This window comes from Notothenia rossii (genome assembly GCF_949606895.1).
Source record: "Notothenia rossii genome assembly, chromosome: 9".
Taxonomy (NCBI): domain Eukaryota; kingdom Metazoa; phylum Chordata; class Actinopteri; order Perciformes; family Nototheniidae; genus Notothenia; species Notothenia rossii.
In genome coordinates, this window is record NC_136907.1 from 73620120 (window position 1) to 73641713 (window position 21594).

General features: G+C 41.6%; 1 protein-coding gene and 1 long non-coding RNA gene across 2 annotated transcripts in view; one reads left to right on the forward strand and one right to left on the reverse strand.

Annotated features, from left to right (window-relative positions):
- The window catches only part of LOC307020224, a 411310-nt gene that overhangs the window by 313791 nt on the left and 75925 nt on the right, over positions 1-21594 (forward strand). The gene's annotated exons all lie outside the window — the stretch shown is intronic.
- The window catches only part of lig1 (ligase I, DNA, ATP-dependent), a 71459-nt gene that overhangs the window by 7086 nt on the left and 42779 nt on the right, over positions 1-21594 (reverse strand). Inside the window, exons 19-24 of the mRNA XM_079651387.1 lie at positions 20169-20279; positions 16223-16294; positions 14217-14361; positions 13454-13536; positions 12849-13001; positions 7295-7348 (exon numbers count right to left, since the gene is read on the reverse strand). Of these exons, the coding sequence (XP_079507513.1) occupies positions 7295-7348; positions 12849-13001; positions 13454-13536; positions 14217-14361; positions 16223-16294; positions 20169-20279 (618 nt within the window). The remainder of the gene's footprint in view (positions 1-7294; positions 7349-12848; positions 13002-13453; positions 13537-14216; positions 14362-16222; positions 16295-20168; positions 20280-21594) is intronic.

Genomic DNA, 21594 nt, shown 5'->3' on the forward strand with positions numbered 1-21594 from the left:
TGTCTGTTACTTTAGATGAAAATAATTCAAACGTTGATTTGGGGGGGGGGGGGGGGGGGGTTACCTTGGTTGCTGATTGGCTAATGGTTACACAAGCCAAAAAATCGTTATGACATCATAAAGTGGCCAAAATCTGATCAGCTCATTTTCAGACAGGTTGTTATATAAATGGATCAGGACAAAAAGAGAGAGAATCTTTGTTCCTGAAACTTTCAGATTCTTTTTCCAGAGGGGACACATGTTGATGTAGAAAAGACGAGTGGATTTTCCATAATAGGTGACCTTTAAACATTTCTGTGTTAACTTATATATGTCCTTTATGTAACTAGGTAAAAGTCTCTTTGAGATTAAAACCTTTTTTCAAGAGCGACATGGCCAAGAGGGCAGCATGAACAATGTTACAACAAATGAACACAAAACAATACAGGCAGACGAATACAGCTGTAAAACACAAATGAAATGACACATTACAAGTCAATATGCAAATCAAAGAAACTGTTATAAAACATTAAAAACTGGCAACATTTTAAAACGACTTCAATTTTGGGATATAAGAGCAATCACATCGACCAATGGATTCTTGTTCTCAGTCCTTTAAGATGGACTTGAAGAGTGATACAATCTGACAGTTATTCCAGGCAGAAGGGGCAGAGTATTTAAAAGCTTGTATACATAGATCTGTTCTCACATCCGGAACCAGCATCTGAAGGATATTTTTCTATTTAACTTGCAGTACTTGTCTGTGTTGAGTATTCTGTACGTTGCATTGTTGGAGGAGCCCAAGTCATTGCCAGACGACCCTGTAGGTATTGTGCATTGGACAATAAAGCCTTTGAATCTTGCACTTTCTTATTATGCTCAGCACCAAGGACCTCAGGAGATGGAATAAAACACATTTTATTCAAATATGCTGAAGCAGTTAACCCCAGTGTTGATGTCAGCTGAGTTTCTTTACATGTTGTCATTGTTGAAAGTCCTTCTAAATGAACATTATATTAAATCAACCGTATTCAGTTTGAATTCAGTGGTGAAGGAAAGTTTTAGTTGACGCAAAGTCTGTTCATTATAGTTTTATCTTTAAAGAAATTAGTCTAGTTTCAGTTTCGTCATCTCAATATATCAAAGAGTCAAACAGGATCATTTTATTCAGACATGTTTATGATTTAAAGAGGCCCTATTATGCTAATTGTTATATCACGTACACTGTGTTCGAACTCTAGCCAATCGACGCACTAGTAGTGATGTCAATATCAAAAGTCAAAGGGAACTTTATTGTCAATCTGTCAGTTTGTGTGTATGTCGCAGAAGTAACCAAAGGAGTCCAATTGAGGGCGGTGATGGACATATTTCATCATCGTTTTTGTCAACGAAACAATCCCTAGGTAGTCCTCACCTTTTGAGATATTAACATACTTCTGTATATAAACTGTACATAGATACAGATGTCTATGAGGCAAAGACCAAAGTGAAATGCATTCGGAAAGAAAGTGATACAGAGGAGCTGTGGTTGCTCTGCTGAGTCTGCCGCTGCCTCCCATCCATCCCGAGAGGCAGCGCTCTGAACACTCATATTTAAATGATACCTGCTGCCTGAGGGCCAACATGAGAGGGTGTTTCCAAACCACATTATCATACACCTACATCAAACATTTCATTCAGAAACACCTTGATATGCACGCTTTTCTGATACCTGATAGTAACCTCTTCAATAAAATAAAAAACTTCAATAAACTAGCAGCTGAGTTCAGGCCTCCGCCTCCAACAAAGCGTTTCCGTTCTGCGAGCAAACTGTCAACTTCTACAATATTTAATAGTGCCTTTTTAACTTTGACACAAGCAATCATTCTGTCAGCGTAGGTGTCACACTTTTGCAAAATGACACCTATCTTGCTTTTGGCGTAAAAACAATGTGACTCTGGGAACAGATTAATGTTAACTACAGTGCTGCAGAGTCCACAGAACTGGGTTATATTTAAGTAATGCCGGGGAAAGGAGGCTCCGGCAGTCGTGCTGCTTTTCTCTCGCATATTATTTATACTGTGGGCATTCAAGTGACTCTCTTATAAAGAGTGAATTACAATGAGTGAGCTGGTAGGCGTGTAGGGTCTTATAAAACATCTCTGCTCGTGGAGTTAGCGCTCCAGATATATACTTCATCCCACACCTGATCCACATTAAATCTTTTACAGGTTATGGTTATTAGGGCAACACAATTTATTGAAATCGCAGAATTCTCTTGTGTAATATTCAAATTGGAGGAAGTACGATGTTTGGCTAAGGCTAAATATGTGTTCAAATACCATTTTGAATTAAGTATTGTGGAGCTGCAGAGAAATACTGGGTTGCAAATGTCTGAAACCAGAGCTTAGTCTACTCTGATTGGTGGTCTGATGGTTAGCTGGCCGGCTCTGTTGTGATTGGTCAACCGCTTAGAGATGTCCCGCCCCTTAGCCTGTCGTACAATGTGATGGAGCGCTAGCCAATAGAAGTGCAAGTGTTAAACAGTGATGTCATTGTGTTAAAGAAGTAAACAAAAGAGTCCATTGGAGGGGTATCAGGGAAGGAACTTGGGGACTTTAGCCTTTGCAGACCATTTACATGCACAAAAACCTATAGAACAAACTACAGGAAAAGGGAAAACCCCGAAGAGCATGACAGGGCCTCTAAGAAAATTACAAATGTTTATTATAATTAGACATGATAATGTATAGGAGCAGTCTCAGTTGTAAGCACATTTCTTCACACCTCCCTGGGTGTAGCATCCATCTTGAGGACATACAGTATAAAAAAAGACTTCTATTTATAATTGAGTACAGGTGCTGTTGCCGGGGGACACAGAGTTTTTGCACAGTATGCAGTATTTCTGGCGAGCTTTTAAAAAAAAAGAAGGTGGAGTTCTTTTTAAGTCGGAAAACTGGAGATTGTATAAGATCAGAAGCAAATCCCTCAGTAGCTCTCAGTGGCCGCTTAACTCAAGCAAGTGCTCACTTTAACTTGGGTCTTACCATATATTCTCCTATAGGAGTCTGAGGTAAAGAGCTCACAGGGTATAATCCCGCTTCTTTGAGACGTTAAATGTGAAACATCTGTGCAGGAAGTGCTGGCTGTCACAGACAGTAGCTCCACAGCACTCAACGGAGAAATAATGAATGAATGAACACTGCGTTTCGGTTGGAGAAGAGCAGCAGAGTGGTGGGAAACGACATGGCTCTTATTGTGCTGCTGTATCAAGTGGGATGTAAAGTGATTATAGTTCAGCTTTGTGTCTTTGATGTAGCAACGCTGACAACTCTCAGGTCTCAGTTATGCACATGGTGAATACATTGTTATCAAATCCAATAGGAGAGATGTTAAAAGAAATACACCCAAGTCTAGGAAATCTATAAATATGACTTTGATATCCTGATAGGAGACGAGATTTGACATTTTTGATATTGTAATATTGTTGGTGTCATCTTTTCCAGTTGAATTACAGAAAAGTGTTTTAACTTCCTGAACCAAACCGTTCTAGCTGTTCTGTTGGAGCCAGTATTTTTGTGAAAAAGGCCAATTATTTTCACCTCATGATGACCTCTGTATTCAAGGGACTATAGGATACATTTCCCACAGTGCCAACAATGGTCAACTAGGGCTGCACAATTAATCAGATTTCTTTCAAAATCGCAATTTGCACCTGCCCAATATCCAAGATGTTGTCAATGCAACACATGGGAAACAATAGTTGTGTTTCTTTGAAGCTCTAGCCTACTAATACCTCATTCACACCAACGGTGTTTCAGGGCCGGTTCGGAGCTGGAGCTTGAAAAGCACCGGGTTTTCCTGTTCACACCGCAGCGGAGCAGCCTCTTAGCTCCGGAATCCGGGTCGTTTCAAGCACCAAAAAATTGTCCGGCTAGAGCAAAAGCACCACATACGTCACGCTTACGTCGAGGCGGGGGCAGGGGCGGGATCAACTCCTGAACAACAAAAAGCCAGCATTTTATCCAGTTTGTACACAACGATGGAGAAACTTAACAAGCAGCAGTGGTCCACTGAAGAGACCAGCTACCTACTGGGAATCTGGTCTTCCGAAGAGGTACAGAGGAAGCTGGAGCACAATCGGCCATTGTTGTTGTTGTCTGTGTGAGCTGTGAGGGGTTTCCGCTCGGTTTGGCTTTATGAAGCAGGCACGCAAACGGTTACGCCATGACGCAGCACCAGTCGGACTCTGGGCGGTGTGAAAAGAGCCGGAGCTAAACCGAAGAACCGGTTCTGAACCTGAAAAGCTCTAGCACGGAGCTTGAACCGGAGTTGCGTTGGTGTGAATGAGGTATGATAGTAGATAACAGACTGGAAATAAATCTTGCTTTAAAAAAAAAAATCACACCCTCACATACGGCGAATCCTATCGCAAATTAAATATCTGTCAAATAATCTCAATTAGTGATTTTTTTCCAAATCATGGAGCATTCATCCCCACTAGATTGAAGTGAATGATATTGTCACGTCTGATTTTCTTTATATCGTCCAGCCCTATTCTGAACAATCTAAAACCAACACCTTATATGATCAGGACGTGGCCTCAGAAAGGAAATAAAGCTATCATAGCTCCCCCAGGTTACAGCAGCTCGCCACCCAGAGGAGTGTGAACTCTCCAATCTTCTGTGAGTCTGGACTCCTTGCAGCTCAGCAGCAACACAGCAGCAGCTCGCCTTAATTCACCATCCATCACCTTCACATGGAGGGCCTCATTACAAAGCACTACAGTACCGGCTGTATTGGTCCGCCAGAAAGAAAAAAGCTTACACCACCTTCTCAATCACTGTTTCACTGTGTGCAGCAGTTTGTACCACTGAGTCCAAACCCTTAACCTTTACAATATTACTTCAAGGGTTTTATTGTTACTCCGAATACTCCAAAGTGCAGCAGTTTGTACGGTGAATGTTATCTCTAGTGGTGACAATTGATTACACATATGTAGCAAGAAATGGTGCAAGACCAACTTGCGAAACGAATGTCGCCAACCGAACGTCGAGCTGGTAGGCCTAGGAACGGCGGACGGGCGGTCATCCCGAACGTCAATAACCGAGGCCTGGCAGTTCTTCAACTCAACATATGTAATTATGGTGATTAGAATAATAATCTGTAATAAATCATGATTGAAATAGCATTTTGGGGGATAGCTAAAACAAATACACGTGGAGAAAGAAATACATTACAAACGGGTAAGAGAAATCTGAGGGTCTTTTCGTTTCTTCTACCATCTCATCTTAGTTTTGAGGATTTCTGAATTGTCGGCATGTCTGACAATATTCAGATACTTCGCTAAAGCATCGACAAAGCCGCTTTTCTGCTGTCATTCCCCTCTGTGTAATGTGCGCTACCCATTAGCTCATATGGTAGCATTCATATTGTGATCACCCTCTGTATTATGTGCACCACACAGGGCATATTCTGTCTGTCGCTATCATAGTGCGAACACTCTCTGTTCCTACATTGGTGACCATGTCCTTTTCTGACTTCTGTGCACTTCAAGAAACTGGCTATTTTTTTTACGTAAAGCTAATGAGCGTGGAGCATTTGTCATGGATTAAGTTTGCCAGATATAGAGGTAGTTATGACTGTTTAACGATATATCGAATATCGCGGTAAATAAATCTCTCAATACCGTCGTGAGACTGACAAAATATAACGCGATTTAAAAAAAAAAGTTTAAACCTTTATTCAACCAGATGGTTCCATTGAGATCATCAATCTCTTTTTCAAGGGAGACCTGTCCAACATGGCAGCAAGTAGGTTACAACATGAACATAAAACAACAGATAACACAAAAGGACATGGTATCTACAGGGCTCCATGTACATACCTAGAGACATAGACAAGTACCAACAGTATATTTATATCTCGCCCGGTCAATAAGCCTCACCTTCTTGGCAAAAACTGTATTGCTTTTGAAGTGGTGGAAAGACAATGCGCAGTTTTACCCACTGCTGTCACCCATGGCCAAAGCATATTTCTCTGTCTCAGCAACATCAGGACCAAGCAAGAGAGTTTTTTCCACAGCAGGGGATATTGTAAACGCCCAAACATCCCAGCTTCTACCTCGAAATGTGGACATGCTCATATTCCTAAAAGATAACCTTGATGTTGCTGAGTGAGTGAGTTACTTGAAAAACTAAAGTGAAACTTGATTTATTCTATTGCCGGGTCTGATTATTATATTGTCGACACTTTAAAATACTACTATCCTACTATAATGCTGTAAAAAAAAAAAAAAGTAAAAAAAAAAAAAAAAAAGAGCACATTTTTTTCTTTATTTTTCGATATCGCGATAAATATCGTACCGTGAGTTTTTGGTATCGTTACATCCCTACTGTTTACTGATGTCTAGTTGTCTCCAGTCAATGCAATTCATGAAGCTTGTGACCATTTCTCTGATTTCTTTGCTTTTTCACAGCAAAGAAATCCATGGTCAACATCTGTGCTTAAATGACGGGAGGAAGTTGGGGTCAAACTTGGTAATGTGATTCATTTGCGTTGATTTCTTAAGGTTTCCAGATGAATCGCGAGCATCAAAGCGTTAACATTCACACTCTAAACACACCAGTGTGTGGCAGGTTTGTACAGTGAATATTATCTCACAATTACTGTCTTTCTTGAACAGATGACTGCTTTCTTAAGTGGTTTTATGTAAACGCGTGTCTACACTTAGCTGATAACGTCAACATGACTACTCCAATGTATTCTGACTCACAACAGCCATCACTTTCAGAGAGCAGTCGTCAATTCCTCCAAATGCTGCTCTGCTGCTCCGGAACAAGCCTCTTCAAATGTAAATTGAAAAAGCAATTCATTACCTCATGTCACAGTACGCCTGCGCACTTACTCCCAATGCACGCAGATACATGTTTTAAAGCCAAATTCTTCATTATATATATTTTCCTTTTATAGAATATGTGTCACGTTCAGTATAGAAGAAACTATGTGGACAGTTCTCTGTAATACCAGAGAGGTTGCTTAAATGAATGCATGATTTGGGAAGTATATATGCACACTCTATTGGTATCCATTTGTATCTGAAAAGTTGGAATAAAGGAAGAAATGAATGAGGGGGAGATTATTTGTAGATTGAAATGGCTCCAAAGACCAATCTCACACACTCATTCTGCTTAAACCTCAAAACTGACTAGTAGCTGGAGAATGTTGAAAAACCCTGGTTATGACTTTTTTTTTAGAGGAAGGCATTCATGTGAGAAAACAAGTGTCAAGTTGTGATTTTTTTCTACCGAACTAGTAAGTGCGACAGTCACGTTACCTTTAAGAAATTGAAATGCTGCTCCAGATCCTCATCCTTGAAGCCTGTCCCGATCTGGAAAGAGACAAAAGGAGATAAGATACACATACATATATATTCCCTGATGGGGAGGAAGCAGACATTTGGCCACACACACACACACACACACACACACACACACACACACACACACACACACACACACACACACACACACACACACACACACACACACACACACACACACACACACACACACACACACACACACACACACACACACACACACACACACACACACACACACACACACACACACACACACACACACACACACACACACACACACACACACACACACACACACACACACACACACACACACACACACACACACACACACACACACACACACACACACACACACACACACACACACACACACACACACACACAGCCTGGAGCTTCATGTCACCTCTCAAAAGAGCTGAACCCGCTGAGACAGAGGATTCAGCTAACGGGCTGACATGCACAGAGACAGGAAGAGAAGAGGAAGGTGTATCATGCAAATAAAGCATTTTTCCAGCACATAGATGAATTCTAAAAGGTGTGTTCTGAACCTGAAGCTTTATGTTCTTCAGGCTGCCGTTTCATTCGACTGGGGCACCTTTACGTGTTCGGTTTAAAGTCTCTTGCTGGGCAGAGTCCTAAGCAAACTGTGGCGTGATTCACACATTTTGGGAGGTGTTCGAAATGTTCGCTGCAGTGCTGGGTAATTCACTTTAACATATGAACTGCTGTTAGCAACACAAGTCTTTGTTATCCAGCTTAACTGTTGACATTTAAAGGATGGGCGATGTGGTCGCAAGCTTCTATCCAGATATAGGTCATCATTGCATATCTTATAAAGATATATTTGTATTAATATACCATTTTAGTTTTTGGGTTATTCAATAAATGACTACTCTATATAAGAACCCACATGGTTAAGCCTATTCTGGTATTTCTGTTCGAGTCAAGAGAAATTGTCGTGAAAAAGAAATGCATATGTCCAACAACGATGTGTCAAAACGATCAGATTTGATGGGACACTTTAGTATATTCCCAGGGTATATGCAGGAATCCTGAAATCAGATGTAAAACCTTTTATAACCTTTTTTAAGACCCTTCCCATACATTTGAGTTTTAACCGGTTACCTTGGCGACACACTTTACCTCACATTGACTTTATACAGTATTGATTGTCCTTCCTCCTTATTTTCCAACCATTTGGACGCAGACTTGCATTTCCTCATAACGATGTTGCTTAGCAACTGGCGTAAACGGACCTTCGCGCGCTATCAAGCAGTGAGCGTGCGATGTCCTGTTCAGATGACGTCAAATCCAACGGGATGCCATAAATGAACTCCACAGAATCACACTACACACCTACGCAATGATTACATTCAGGCAGACTGTAGAATACAACCTCTTTGGACCATTTATATACTTATTGAAAACAAGCTACAAAATGTAAAACCTTGGGAAATGCCCTTTAATACTTTTTAATAGGGCTTAATTTTCGCTAAATTGATTTATCAACTTTTAATACTTTTTAAGACCCCGCAGACACCCTGGTTCCAGATAATCTCCCTATCTCAGCATATGACTTTATCAACAGTGATGTTGATAGGTTTTCTATGTGGATGTTTATTTGAGTGTGCCCCAGGGAAATGCAGTGGGTCTCCAATAAAATGTGTTTTTCTGACAAATTCTTAAGGGTATAACTTGTGTGTAATGTTAGATGGTTAGATGTGATGGTGGGTTTAATGTTTCCTTTTAGATTTTAATGCGTCAGAGACAGGGGCGGACTGGGACTAAAAATCAGCCCGGGACTCTCGACCGGCCCACTTCGGTACCGCAAGTAAACACCGCTAGTGAATTGTCGACGGGGACGGGGACGGGGGGGTGCTAGTGACTTATCCGTCCGGCCCTCATCGTCCGACTGGCCCACTTCAGTACCGGCCCATCGGGATTCGTCCCGAACGTTGGTCAGAGACCCTGGACGAGTACCTATCAATATCACGGTATAATAAAGGGTTCTATTGAATCATCACCTAGCCCTACAGACATTGCACATAAAGCAGAGTCTCTCAAACAGGTTTGTGCTTCTTGATTTTTCCTCTTTGAAAGAAACAATCACACGAGGCTGTTGCTCCGAGTTATTCCCGCCCGAAGGCAGCGATCTGTGAGGTTTGTTCTGAGGCTTCACACCGGGCTCAGCGCAGACATACCCATTTACTGAGATTGCTGTTGACACAATAGCCAATACTCATGCTGGGATAACACGGCATAAAAAGATCAGTCTTGATGCACATGGGAGATATTAAAATACGGGAAATAGCAATAAGACATTCATTACGTTGAGCTGTGGTGAATAAGATTTAATCTGATGTTTTGGCCTTTCCACTGTCTTTAATAAAGTAGGATGTCAGTAACAATAACAGACAAATATCCAATGAGGGAGCCACTTGGAATTCATATGATTTTTATTACTCCACAGATCCCCAAACAAACTGAATTCAACAGTCACCTGTATAAAGTGAAGTGTCAAAATAACCGACTGTAACCTAATTGGCTTTTTCGTTTTATTACACAACTTCTTTCCTCTGAGTTTGAGTGAACTTCAGAGCTGCAGTATTGCTGCTCCTGGATCTGCTGAGGACTCACTCAAGGACGTTTCACCTACACATATAGCTGAGATTACTTTTGGGAAATGGAAATGCGTTCGGCTCTGAGCTATAGTGGAGCCTCTCAAACTGAAGGTTTCTAAAGTTTATCGTGTCAAGGACAACGAGATTATTGCTTTTGGTTTAATGTCTGACATTGAGAAGTGAGAGGAAAAAGTAGCCGGGACTGTGGGCTCCATGTGTTAAGAACGTAAACTGACTTTAGCTCATGTTTATGAAGACTGTCGGCCTTTGTGTACTTTAAACATAAACAAAATGCTGAGAATGGAGAATGTGATGCACCAATAAGACTTTAACAAAAGCACAACTGCCAAGATATCAAGGAAACGTAAATGAGATTAGATAGGGATGCCAGCCGGGACACCTCACAGACCAAAATGTGAGACTTTATCTTAATGTGGAAAAGATTAGAGCTGAAATCGTGAATAACAGCGCTAATAAAAGCTGACGTTATTGGATGCACCGGGTTGCAATGACTGACAGGTACTCCCATTGTGTAGCTCACTCAGCATTTGTTTAAAGTTTAAATGATGACAATGTAGAAAACTTTGAAGAATATCTGAAAACTAGAGCGAGCAGCTATCCAAGCAAAAATAAGAATAATATGAAAATCAATAACAGACAATTCTTCTGACACTTTACACATCTTTCCTCACCTCACTTATCCAGGGCGTTCACCTGAACTGTGAGAACATCTCCAATGAGATTCTATTTATAGGAGAAGCAGAGCAAACAGAGAAGAGAAACCCCACCACTGAGTGAAGCACTAACTCGGTAATCTAACGGGCGCTTTAGCCTTCATAGGCTCCAGTTGAAGTGCTCGGAGGCCGGCGGCGCACGCTGCGGTCTAACAGCCAGCTCCCAGGTGTGAACGTGTGTAAGTACATGAAAGTGAGGCGGGCGGCGCTGGGAGTGTGTTCACGCTGCTCACTAAATCCCATTTCCATGGATAAAGACATAAAAGTTACAGACGGGAAAGAAAAAATAGAGATGGAAGCGTTTTGCAAGACGGAGAAGAGACAGAATTTATGCTCTGTGGTGAAGTCAGCTTATTCACGCTCTTATTATATAAAATACACAAGACACACCTTCAGGCAAATGCACACAAGTGGTCACGCATGCTCAAATACACGCTTACAACCTCTCCTAAGATTCACCCAGTCACACCTTCACACACAGATGTTGCTCAGACTCAGATTTGAAGAGTGAAAGAACAAGACGACAAATAAAAACACCCTGCAGTCATCATGTCGCGTCCATCTTTTCTTTGGGCAAGATACTGGAGAAATAATAGATATTATTTAGGGCTGTCAAACGATTAAAAATGTTAATCAGATTAATCCCAGCTTAAAAATTAACTAATCATGATTAATCACCATTCAAACTATGTCCAAAATATGCAATTTCTTTATGTATATTGTTGTGGGAATGGAAAGATAAATGAAAGAAGGCTAATATATCCATTTAACATACAGTATGTATGTTTATTATAACATTGTTCTGTGTGTCAAAATGAAAGACAGCCCACACACCTATCAATCATCAAACTGTGGGGTTTTAATTCATTACGTGTTGATTTCTATCAACACGTAATGTTGTATCGATGTATATAGAGATGTACTACAGCAAAAGTATTCTCCGTCGGGACTTCCTGCAACAACACCACGCCGTTATCTTGATTCTGATTGGCCAGAAGACATTATCAAAGATGTTCTATTGAGAAGGCGATCACTACGAGACAAAACTTTTCAAAACCGTTTCTAGTCATCGGAATTTCCAGACAAGTGGAAATCAATCTTACCCAGCGCTGCCTCTGGTGGATATGGGGCGGGCCATTCTGCACATGCGTTAAATGCGTTAAATATTTTAACGCAATTAATTCAAAAAATTAATTACCGCCGTTAACGCGATAATTTTGACAGCATTAATATTATTATATTATATAGTTAGTTTGTTCATCCTTCAGTTTGATTAAAGGGGACCTATCATGCAAAATGCACTTTTGTACGTCTTCTATATGAATATTTGTCCCCGGTGTTCCAGGGAACTCACCAAGTGTCAGAAAACACAACCCTCTCTATTTTCCTCCATACCCAAATCTCTTAAAAAGGGGCTGCAACGGATCTGATACAGATTGATCCAGATTTGAACACTTCTGATACGTCACAGAAGTGGCGCTACGGCTATTGGGCCAACTCCACCAATCAGGAGGAGACAGCCACGGACATTGCCGTTCCAAAGCGCTGGAGACGCTGTAGTACATATGCCAGGCCTGTAGATGGTGCTGTTCTCACAGAATCAGCCCATGCAAAGACAGTGTTAAATTGAGCGAAATGAGGAATGGTTAAAATGCATGATCTGTTTGGTATTTTGAAAAATAAAAAGTATAAATATGCCTTATATAGGTATGGTCCTACACTAGATTATTCAAATATAGCATGATAGGTCCACTTTAAATAAGACCTTTGTACCATGAATGTCTGTTTGCAACGTTTTATTGAGCATAGGGTTTTATAACGTGATTGTGAAAGGTTGAAAGTTATAGTGTTGTGTATCCAAAAAGAGGTCAAAGCTGTGTGATTCTTCTCATCTTTGGACATGTGCTCTTGGCTAACTTGAAGCAAGGTAATCTGTTCCTTATACTGCAAGATAACATTTCAATTCAACCACATCTGTGTTTTAATGTTTCCTTTGTGTCATTCTTTATTCTATTCCTGAGTGTTAAGATTTCGGATCTACGACAATACTCCATCCCAAATTGCTCCTGTAGCCATGTCTACCGTATTGATGTGTGTGTAAGTGGTTTTGGATAGAAGCATCAGCTAAATGTGATGACAGACACACACCTTGCACACAGACTGAAACTCCTCGTTCTCCTCATCGTAGCAGGCCAGCAGGAAGCCCCCATAGGCGCCCGCCCTCTTGCCTTTTCCCAGGTAGGCGCCGATCACACACAGATCCATCGTGTCCCCCACCCCGTCCAGGTAGTCCTTCTTCAGCTGCGGGAGAGAGAGGGTCAGATATTACTGTGTAGTTCATGATAGAGCACAGCGTACAAATAGGGCTTAGTGGCAGCTGAACAGGATTTGTTCCGAGTCTTAAGAGGTACATCTCTTCCGTGCATAAATGAAATGCCAACAGCACAATTAAATGTCATTTATGAACAATTGGAACTGCCAGGCGTCCCAACTGCTGCTTATAAATGTTGACAAGCTAATGGTCTTGAAAATGTTCCCAGAAATATGAAATTGGTTTGTGTATGAAGTGCAATGATTGTTCCAAACGTGAACAAAAGGTAGACTTGTATAGGCACAGGGAAGTAGATGAAGGCCTTTGTATGGTCAGTGATGGAAACATAGGAGCTCACTCGTATCACTTTGTGTCATAAGTCCTTTTATATTAAAAACATGTGAGTTGATGTAAAGTTTATGTGTTACTATGTCACACGCACCTTGAGCCAGTTGTGAGAGCGCTTAGCAATTTCATAGGTGGCATCCTTCTCCAGAGTCTTCACCATCAGACCCTCGCAGGAGTCTACACACACACACACACACACACATATATATATATTAGTACACCAAAACACGATCCTAGTTCTGCAGAAAGGAAATGAACAGATTATCTTTGAGATATATGGAAGGTCTTTGTCTCCTTCTGACACACACACACACACACACACACACACACACACACACACACACACACACACACACACACACACACACACACACACACACACACACACACACACACACACACACACACACACACACACACACACACACACACACACACACACACACACACACACACACACACACACACACACACACACACACACACACACACACACACACACACACACACACACACACGTTTTAAAATATAGGAAAACCCAATTACACAACTCACAGGTTCGGTCTCTGTTGCAAAACACACACAGACACAAACACACTGAGGCAAACACACAACAATACAACCAACAAAGAGACAACAGGCAGGAAAACAAGTAAACAACTACACACACACACATAAACAACTCGTAGAGAATTTACACATGAAAGCAGCAGGCAAGGCCACAAATGAAATGAAACTTGCACCAAAGACACCCACAAACAAAAAGCTTTAATACACACAGGGAAAGTGGGAAGTAAGACAAATAAGAAAGTGTGTCCATATCTAACACACACACACAATCATGAACACACACACACCTCGGACAGACTGCTCCAGGAACTCTGCGATGGAGTCGGTGTTGTCGGAGTCGATGTATCGGGCGAACACAAACTCTCCCTCCACCTCCGAGAAGCTTTCTCTCAGCAAAGCCCGACGCCGACAAAGCGGCTGCCGCACCAGGGACTACACACACACACACACACACAGAGAGAGAAACACACACACACACAGAGAGAGAAACACACACACACAGAGAGAGAGAGAGAGAAACAGACACATTACAAAACTGTGTATCATTACAACCATTTCCTCTTTATAGCTCGGAGCCTTGCAATGACAAGGATGAAATGCCATCTCAACTAGCTTCCCACACACATGCGCGCGGACACACACATACACACACATACATACACACACACACGGCAGAATTGGACACATTTTAAAACACCCACTCACAAACAAGTCTCAAACCAGCAGAAAACACACAGAGTTGGTTGCACACAATCACGAAGGTTTCCAACCACCTACGGTAGGTTTGGGGGTATTTTGAAAATGTGCACATAAAAAAAAAATGATGGTTATGGAAACAAAATCCACTAATTAACTCTTGGCCAAATGGAAAAGCACCTACATGTCTACAAGAAACACTTTTTGCATTTCAAACTACACAGCCATCAAATACAGAGTAACATTAGCATTTGTTTGGAGTCATGTTTCTTATTAAAGTGTGTGTGCGCTTTCGGCTGTTTGGTCTCTTCTATCTAAGCAAATGTTGCTAGTTGCTAAATGCTAGCTCACTATGAATAGCCTTAACGCTGGAAAATAGGAGTGTTGTATCCACGATGACACACTTAATAAATAATAAATGTGGAATAAAGATTGACAAGTGCGGTTATCTGTGTGTTTCCGTAATGCTAAGGTGGTTTCTGCTTTACCTACACGGTAAAAAATACAGCCTTCAAACTGACTCCTCTGGTCTCGAAACTGGATAAATAAAAGTACCAAGGATGTGACCTTAGAGTCCTCAGCGGTGGATGAAGTCCTGCTAGCAGCGTCTAATGGTTGCACTGAGGGTTCAGGAGGGAAACATAAAGTGCTCTTCCACTTGGCCAATAACACTATCAGCAGTGACAAAAGGCTGCAGTGCACAGGGAGTGTAACACTGGAAATGTGTAGGAAAGAGAGATAATCAATCAAAAGTTTATAAATAAATGACTGAAAAAGGGCAACAGCCAAAAGAATGATGTGCATACATAGACAGAGTAATTTGTTACATTTGCATAAATGCCACATTTAGGTGGGAGGCATCAATTAAATGGCAAAAAGTTAAGAATAGCTTGTGATTTCTTTTAGTTGTGTTTCCATTTACATAGCACTGGCTGACATTTGTTTGATTTGCATTTTATTCACATGGAAAATCTGCTTAGAAATGTGTATTATTTGGTTGAAATCAGGCACAATGACAAACACACACACACACACACACACACACACACACACACACACACACACACACACACACACACACACACACACACACACACACACACACACACACACACACACACACACACACACACACACACACACACACACACACACACACACACACACACACACACACACACACACACACACACACACACACACACACACACACACACACACACACACACACACACACACACACACACACACACACACACACACACACACACACAGACAGACAGAAAGGCAGACACACACACTGAAAGGCAGACACACACACACACACACTCGACTGGAATTACAATGAGCGTTACAATCATGATCTAGTTACGGCCTCCAGTAGAACCATCATTGGCATTCAGGGACGCCGTCTGCATCTCAGCGGGACGACGAGCATGCAGGCACGTTCACACACAATGAAAGCACAGACAAGACAACAGAAGCTAGTGTGTGTGTGTGTGTGTGTGTGTGTGTGTGTGTGTGTGTGTGTGTGTGTGTGTGTGTGTGTGAGAGAGTGAGAGACCTCTGGGTAATATTTCCCTCATCAGGGTCTTACCTCTCCGTTGAGATAGAGGAGGTCAAAGGCGTACACACACACTTGCACTTTGATCTCCGAAGCGTCCACGTCCTGCAGGGAGGCATTACAGAAACACACACATTTCATTATTGACGAAAATATGCAAATAGACTCTTTTTATTCAAAAATCGTTACATCCAATCTTGGGACTTGTTACAAAGCGCGCTTTGATTTCTCCTCAGTTCATCTTGAAAGCTAAGCACGCTACCTGTTCACAGCATTACACCTCCTTGTGTTCACCTCTCTCTCTTCCTGCCTTCACTCTCACCTCTCCTCATCCTCATCCCGTTTCTTCCACACTTATTTACTCCCGTCAGTGTCTCCACTCTCCACTATGCCGTAGTACAGCGATTCCCCTGTGACCCGGACTACACCGAACGATACTGAATAAGAAGTTCAGGTTGCAGCTTCTTCGTCTTGGCTAGTAGATTCCTTTAGACTAGTGATTTAAAAATCAGGTTGTGCCATTAAAATAACAACGGCAGGGAAGAAGGAGACTGCCAGCAAGTACATTTAGACATTCAGGTTTCAACAAGATGCCAACAAATGCTTTTGCTTATCTCTTATAAGGAAGGAAAGTCACTTCATAGGTTTCTTAGGCATCAAGCAAACAAACAAAGTGCCAAGTACAACTTCATGTAAACAGAAACTTTGAAGATAACTCCACAGGGGACCTTTAAGAAGTACTAGCAGAGACTGTAGTTATGTGTGAGCTTTTAGGAGCCGCATGTCTCTCTATTCTCTGTGTTTATCAGTTGTATGTTTCTTGGCCTGTTCACTGGGGCGATGATGGTAGTGGTTATTTGAATGCTTTTACCTATTCACCCTTTTGGCATAGAGTGGTGCAGAAACGAGTCCTAAAGCCATGAAATAACTGAGCATTTTAGCACTTTGGGTTCCCTTGTATCGAAGTCAACATGTTTTTAGGGAGCGTGTTCGTAGATAGAAGTCTGAAATAAGGCCTATGGTTAAAACAAGCTGAAGAGATGTTCACATTTTGTTCTCAAACAGAAATATGTCAGTAAATACCACACTGGTGAATGTCCTCTGCTTCTATGTGTCATACAAACAGGTAGGGCTGCTCAATTCAAATCGTATTTGAATCGCAATTACAATTATGGCTTGCAACGATTACGAAACTAACGTAATCGAAATAAAACTATTATTATTATAACTTTATTTTTTCAAATAAAATGTTTCAGTTGAATTACACTTAAAGTTCACGGTAATCAACTGTGAAAAACATACCGTTCAAAAAAAATTCTCCAATAAATTGATGTTTTCAAAGTAAATGGAAAATCGTTTTTAATAAATCGTGATATCAATTATTGACCCAAATAATCGAGATTATGATTTTTGCTTGAAGAGACTATAAATCATCCTCAACCTGACACAAGACTGCGTTTAGTTAGCGGTGGTGATGTGCAGCGATGCAACTGTGAGGTAGATTATATTACTTTATAGTGAGCTAATGTGAGCCTTTTACTTCTGGCCATTGGATTAACGCCTCTATGCCAACAGTGTGAATAGGTAAAAGCATTCAGAAACCACTACCATCACCGCTCCAGTGAACAGGCCTACCACTTCAACTGAGTGAGAAGTACAACATGATACACACAGGGAATAGAGACACCTTCAAAAATCACAAAGTGGTGGAAACATGTTGATATTGTCCTTCTGAACGAAACATGTTAAGTGTCTTTGCAAACTGTGATTATTTTCTTCAACATACTAGAGAAATGTGTATCAGCTGCCAAAGCCTTTTTGAAAGCAGTAATATAAAAAAAAAAAACTGAACAACACTCAGGAAAAAAAACTGCCAAACATCTCTGGTGAAACATTTGGCTTTTGGCAAAAACGTGGGCATCCGACCAGAAGAGGAGGCGTGTTGGACACTTTGGGAGAAGAGATGGCAGCAACAGATACAGCTTCTCAAGAGCATTGATAAATGTACTGTGGAGGGAGGAAAGTTAACGTGTCGACTTCAAAAGCTTTTGAAAAACCCCTAGCTTTTTGTCCAGGGACCCGTTTGTCATGCTAATTCCCTACAAAACTACGTAACGACTGCATCGCTCTATTGACGGGCAGTGTGAGCTCTGTGGACCGAAGTCACACGCCAACAGAACATTATAATCAGGTTCCTGGTTCAGATTGTATTCAGGCCTGTTTTGTGGAGGAATAAATGGTGAAACGCATCGGAGGAGTGGAATAACTCTTGCGTGTCACCGTTTCCCTCCACTGTTTTTAGATTGCCTACAGCTGCTGTAAGAAAACATTTGCATTGCTCCAGAATCAAAAGCAATCGACTAAGTAAAAAGGAGGTCACTGCAGCATAACTAAAGATAGGGTTCAAGAGCATTTCATTGAATCTAAATCCATCTGTTCAACTTATGGAACCTGAGTCCTTTGGTATCAGGCAACACATGGACAACTAATCAATAAGGTAAGGAATAGCTTTGGGGTTTGAACTAATGATCTGTACATCTCCATTTTGTAAACATTGAAGTTTTAATTAGGCAACAAAAACAGCTTCTTTAAGAACCCTTTGAGACCGCCGACCGGTCCCGTTAACTCTGTTCTGAGTGATATGTAAATGACCTGTGCAGTGGCCCTGATGTCATTGGCTGCCTATCTTCTGGTCCGCCCCCGAGGACGGTGATTGGAGCTGACGGGCCCGACGCGCACACCTTCCGGGGGAGGACTACAAAGCCGGTCGACATGTCATCATTCGGGAGGCTCTGTCGCGTGTGAACAGACGCCTCTCGCAACTATCTTACCGTTGTTAACTGTGTACCTTGTGTGGTCGTGTTATTATTATTATTGTGATGAGTGGTGTTTGTGTTAGGATAGCCTTACGCTGAACTGTACACGATATCTGTGTTTCGTTACAGTCTCCTTTTGTTGGTAGGTTTTGTTTGTAAACCTTTATTCTTATTTGATCAGGCTCCCTTTGTTAGAGTCCTTCTCTTGTTTGCTCTTTAGCTAAACCTGCGCCACTTTTGTTTGTGCCCGGCTGTTCGCCTACCTTGTTGTTCACCTGTTGTATACGGTTAATCTCCTCTACCCTAGAGGGGGACGTAACAGTGATGCTATTCCAACACGTTGATGGGTAAAGGATGTCATCAAGAGCACAACATTAAAATTACAGTGTCTTCAATAACCTCTGTGGTCTTCAAACTTGAAAGATTTCTCTCCTAATTTATCCATCGTCTCTTTCCACTCTCTCATTACTCCCCCCCCCCCCCCCCCCCTCCCCCCGCGCCAATTAATGATGTTTAATTAGTGCATATCGGGTTTCATCAACGATTTCATTTCAGCAGGAACGCTCTGGGTCGTGAAACAGTGGCGATGTTGTTACGAAATGCCAGAGGGGCCGTACAATCAGCTTGTGCATCAAACCATCATTGCAAATAATCATGATTTGGTAGTATCTAGCAAGAAAATCATCAGGATAATCATTTCCATCCTCATCATCATCATAACCATCACCATCGTTCCCCAATATTGGCTTTCTCATTTCTCCTTTCCTAATTTTCAAGGATGTTATCACGCACACAGAAAGACAATGTCAAAAGGAGCCGCTTCGCTCTAATGTGATTGGTGTAGTGGAAAAAGGGCCGTTATACTGATCAAAATGGGAAAAACAGCTCGCTGACATTTGCAATCTCCCAGCCCCCTCCTCCCCCCTCGATCCATTTGACTGTTCTGTCTCACACTTATCAATCTCCCCCTCTTTCCGCGTCCGTCTGCCGGATCATTTCACTCCATTATCTACCTCTCCTCTACCTTCTGGTCTTTATCTCTGTCTTGTTTTCTCCCTTCAACCTTTTCACTCCCCTCATCATCTCCGACCCCTTTCAAACACCCTGAGCGTTTCATTCGTGCTTCTCCGGTCTCATTAGATTCTGCTCCGTGTGCCACGTACCTTTCTCTTTCGGGTGGTGAGGACCTGGAAGGGCTGGATCTGTTTCTTCTCTCGATCCCAGGCCACCGCCTCCGCATCCAGGACGCAGGACACCACAGAATCCTTCTTCACCTTTAGGAGGAATCAGAAAGTAAAAGGGAATTATAAATGGATACAAGATTATATTCAGTACAGAGATGAGGAGAAAAACAAGATTTGCCAAAACCACATATAAGCAACATTTGCTTTAGCAATCAGAGGACTGTCAGGAAGTTACATTAAAATAAATATTAACCTTCAGATTTATAGTAAGTACAAGAACCAACATCGAGCTAGGGCTTCGAACGGTATACAGCTGTCTTAAAGTTATCAAACATCAGCTTAGAAATATATTAAAAGTACTTTTTTGATCCCAATTTGAGGATTTGTTTTGGCCACAGCATCATGTAAACAAGGCATTCCACTTGAGGTAAACATACAATAGAAAATACACAGAATGAATAATATGCACATATCAAAACAATGTCAACATAAGATACTACATCTTATCTTTGAAATATAAAAACTAGCATGATATCATTTCAAAAGCTCAGCTCTTGTTATTTTCATATAATAGTTAAACACCCTATAGTGCTGATGTAAACATGGGTTAGGGGTTAACACAGTGTTTGAGTCTTTGTTTTGAGTTTAAATAAATGGTATTAATAACAAGAATGTCGTGGTGTGTCTAACAAAAAAATCACAGTATCAATCCATGGTGATATTGAGTGGCAATAGTCACCACATCTGTCTTATTATTATTATCTTTGATGATTACACTACTAATACCACTACCCACTACTACTACCACTACCACTACCACCACTACCACTACCACTACTACCACTACCACTACCACTACTACCACTACTACTACCACTACCACTACTACCACTACCACTACTACCACTACCACTACCACTACCACTACTACTACCACTACCACTACTACCACTACCACTACTACCACTACCACCACTACCACTACTACCACTACCACTACCACTACCACTACTACCACTACCACTACTACCACTACTACTACCACTACCACTACTACCACTACCACTACTACCACTACCACTACTACCACTACCACTACCACTACCACTACTACCACTACCACTACCACTACCACTACCACTACTACTACCACTACCACTACCACTACTACCACTACCACTACTACTACCACCACTACCACTACTACCACTACCACTACTACTACCACTACTACCACTACCACCACTAACACTGTTCCTGGACCGGCGGCTGCCCTCCATTTGTTGCCAAAAGCTTTTGAAGTCAACACGTTAACTTCCCTCTCTCCACAGTACATTTATCAATGCTCTTGAGAAGCTGTATCTGTTGCTGCCATCTTTTCTACCAAAGTGTCCAACACGCCTCC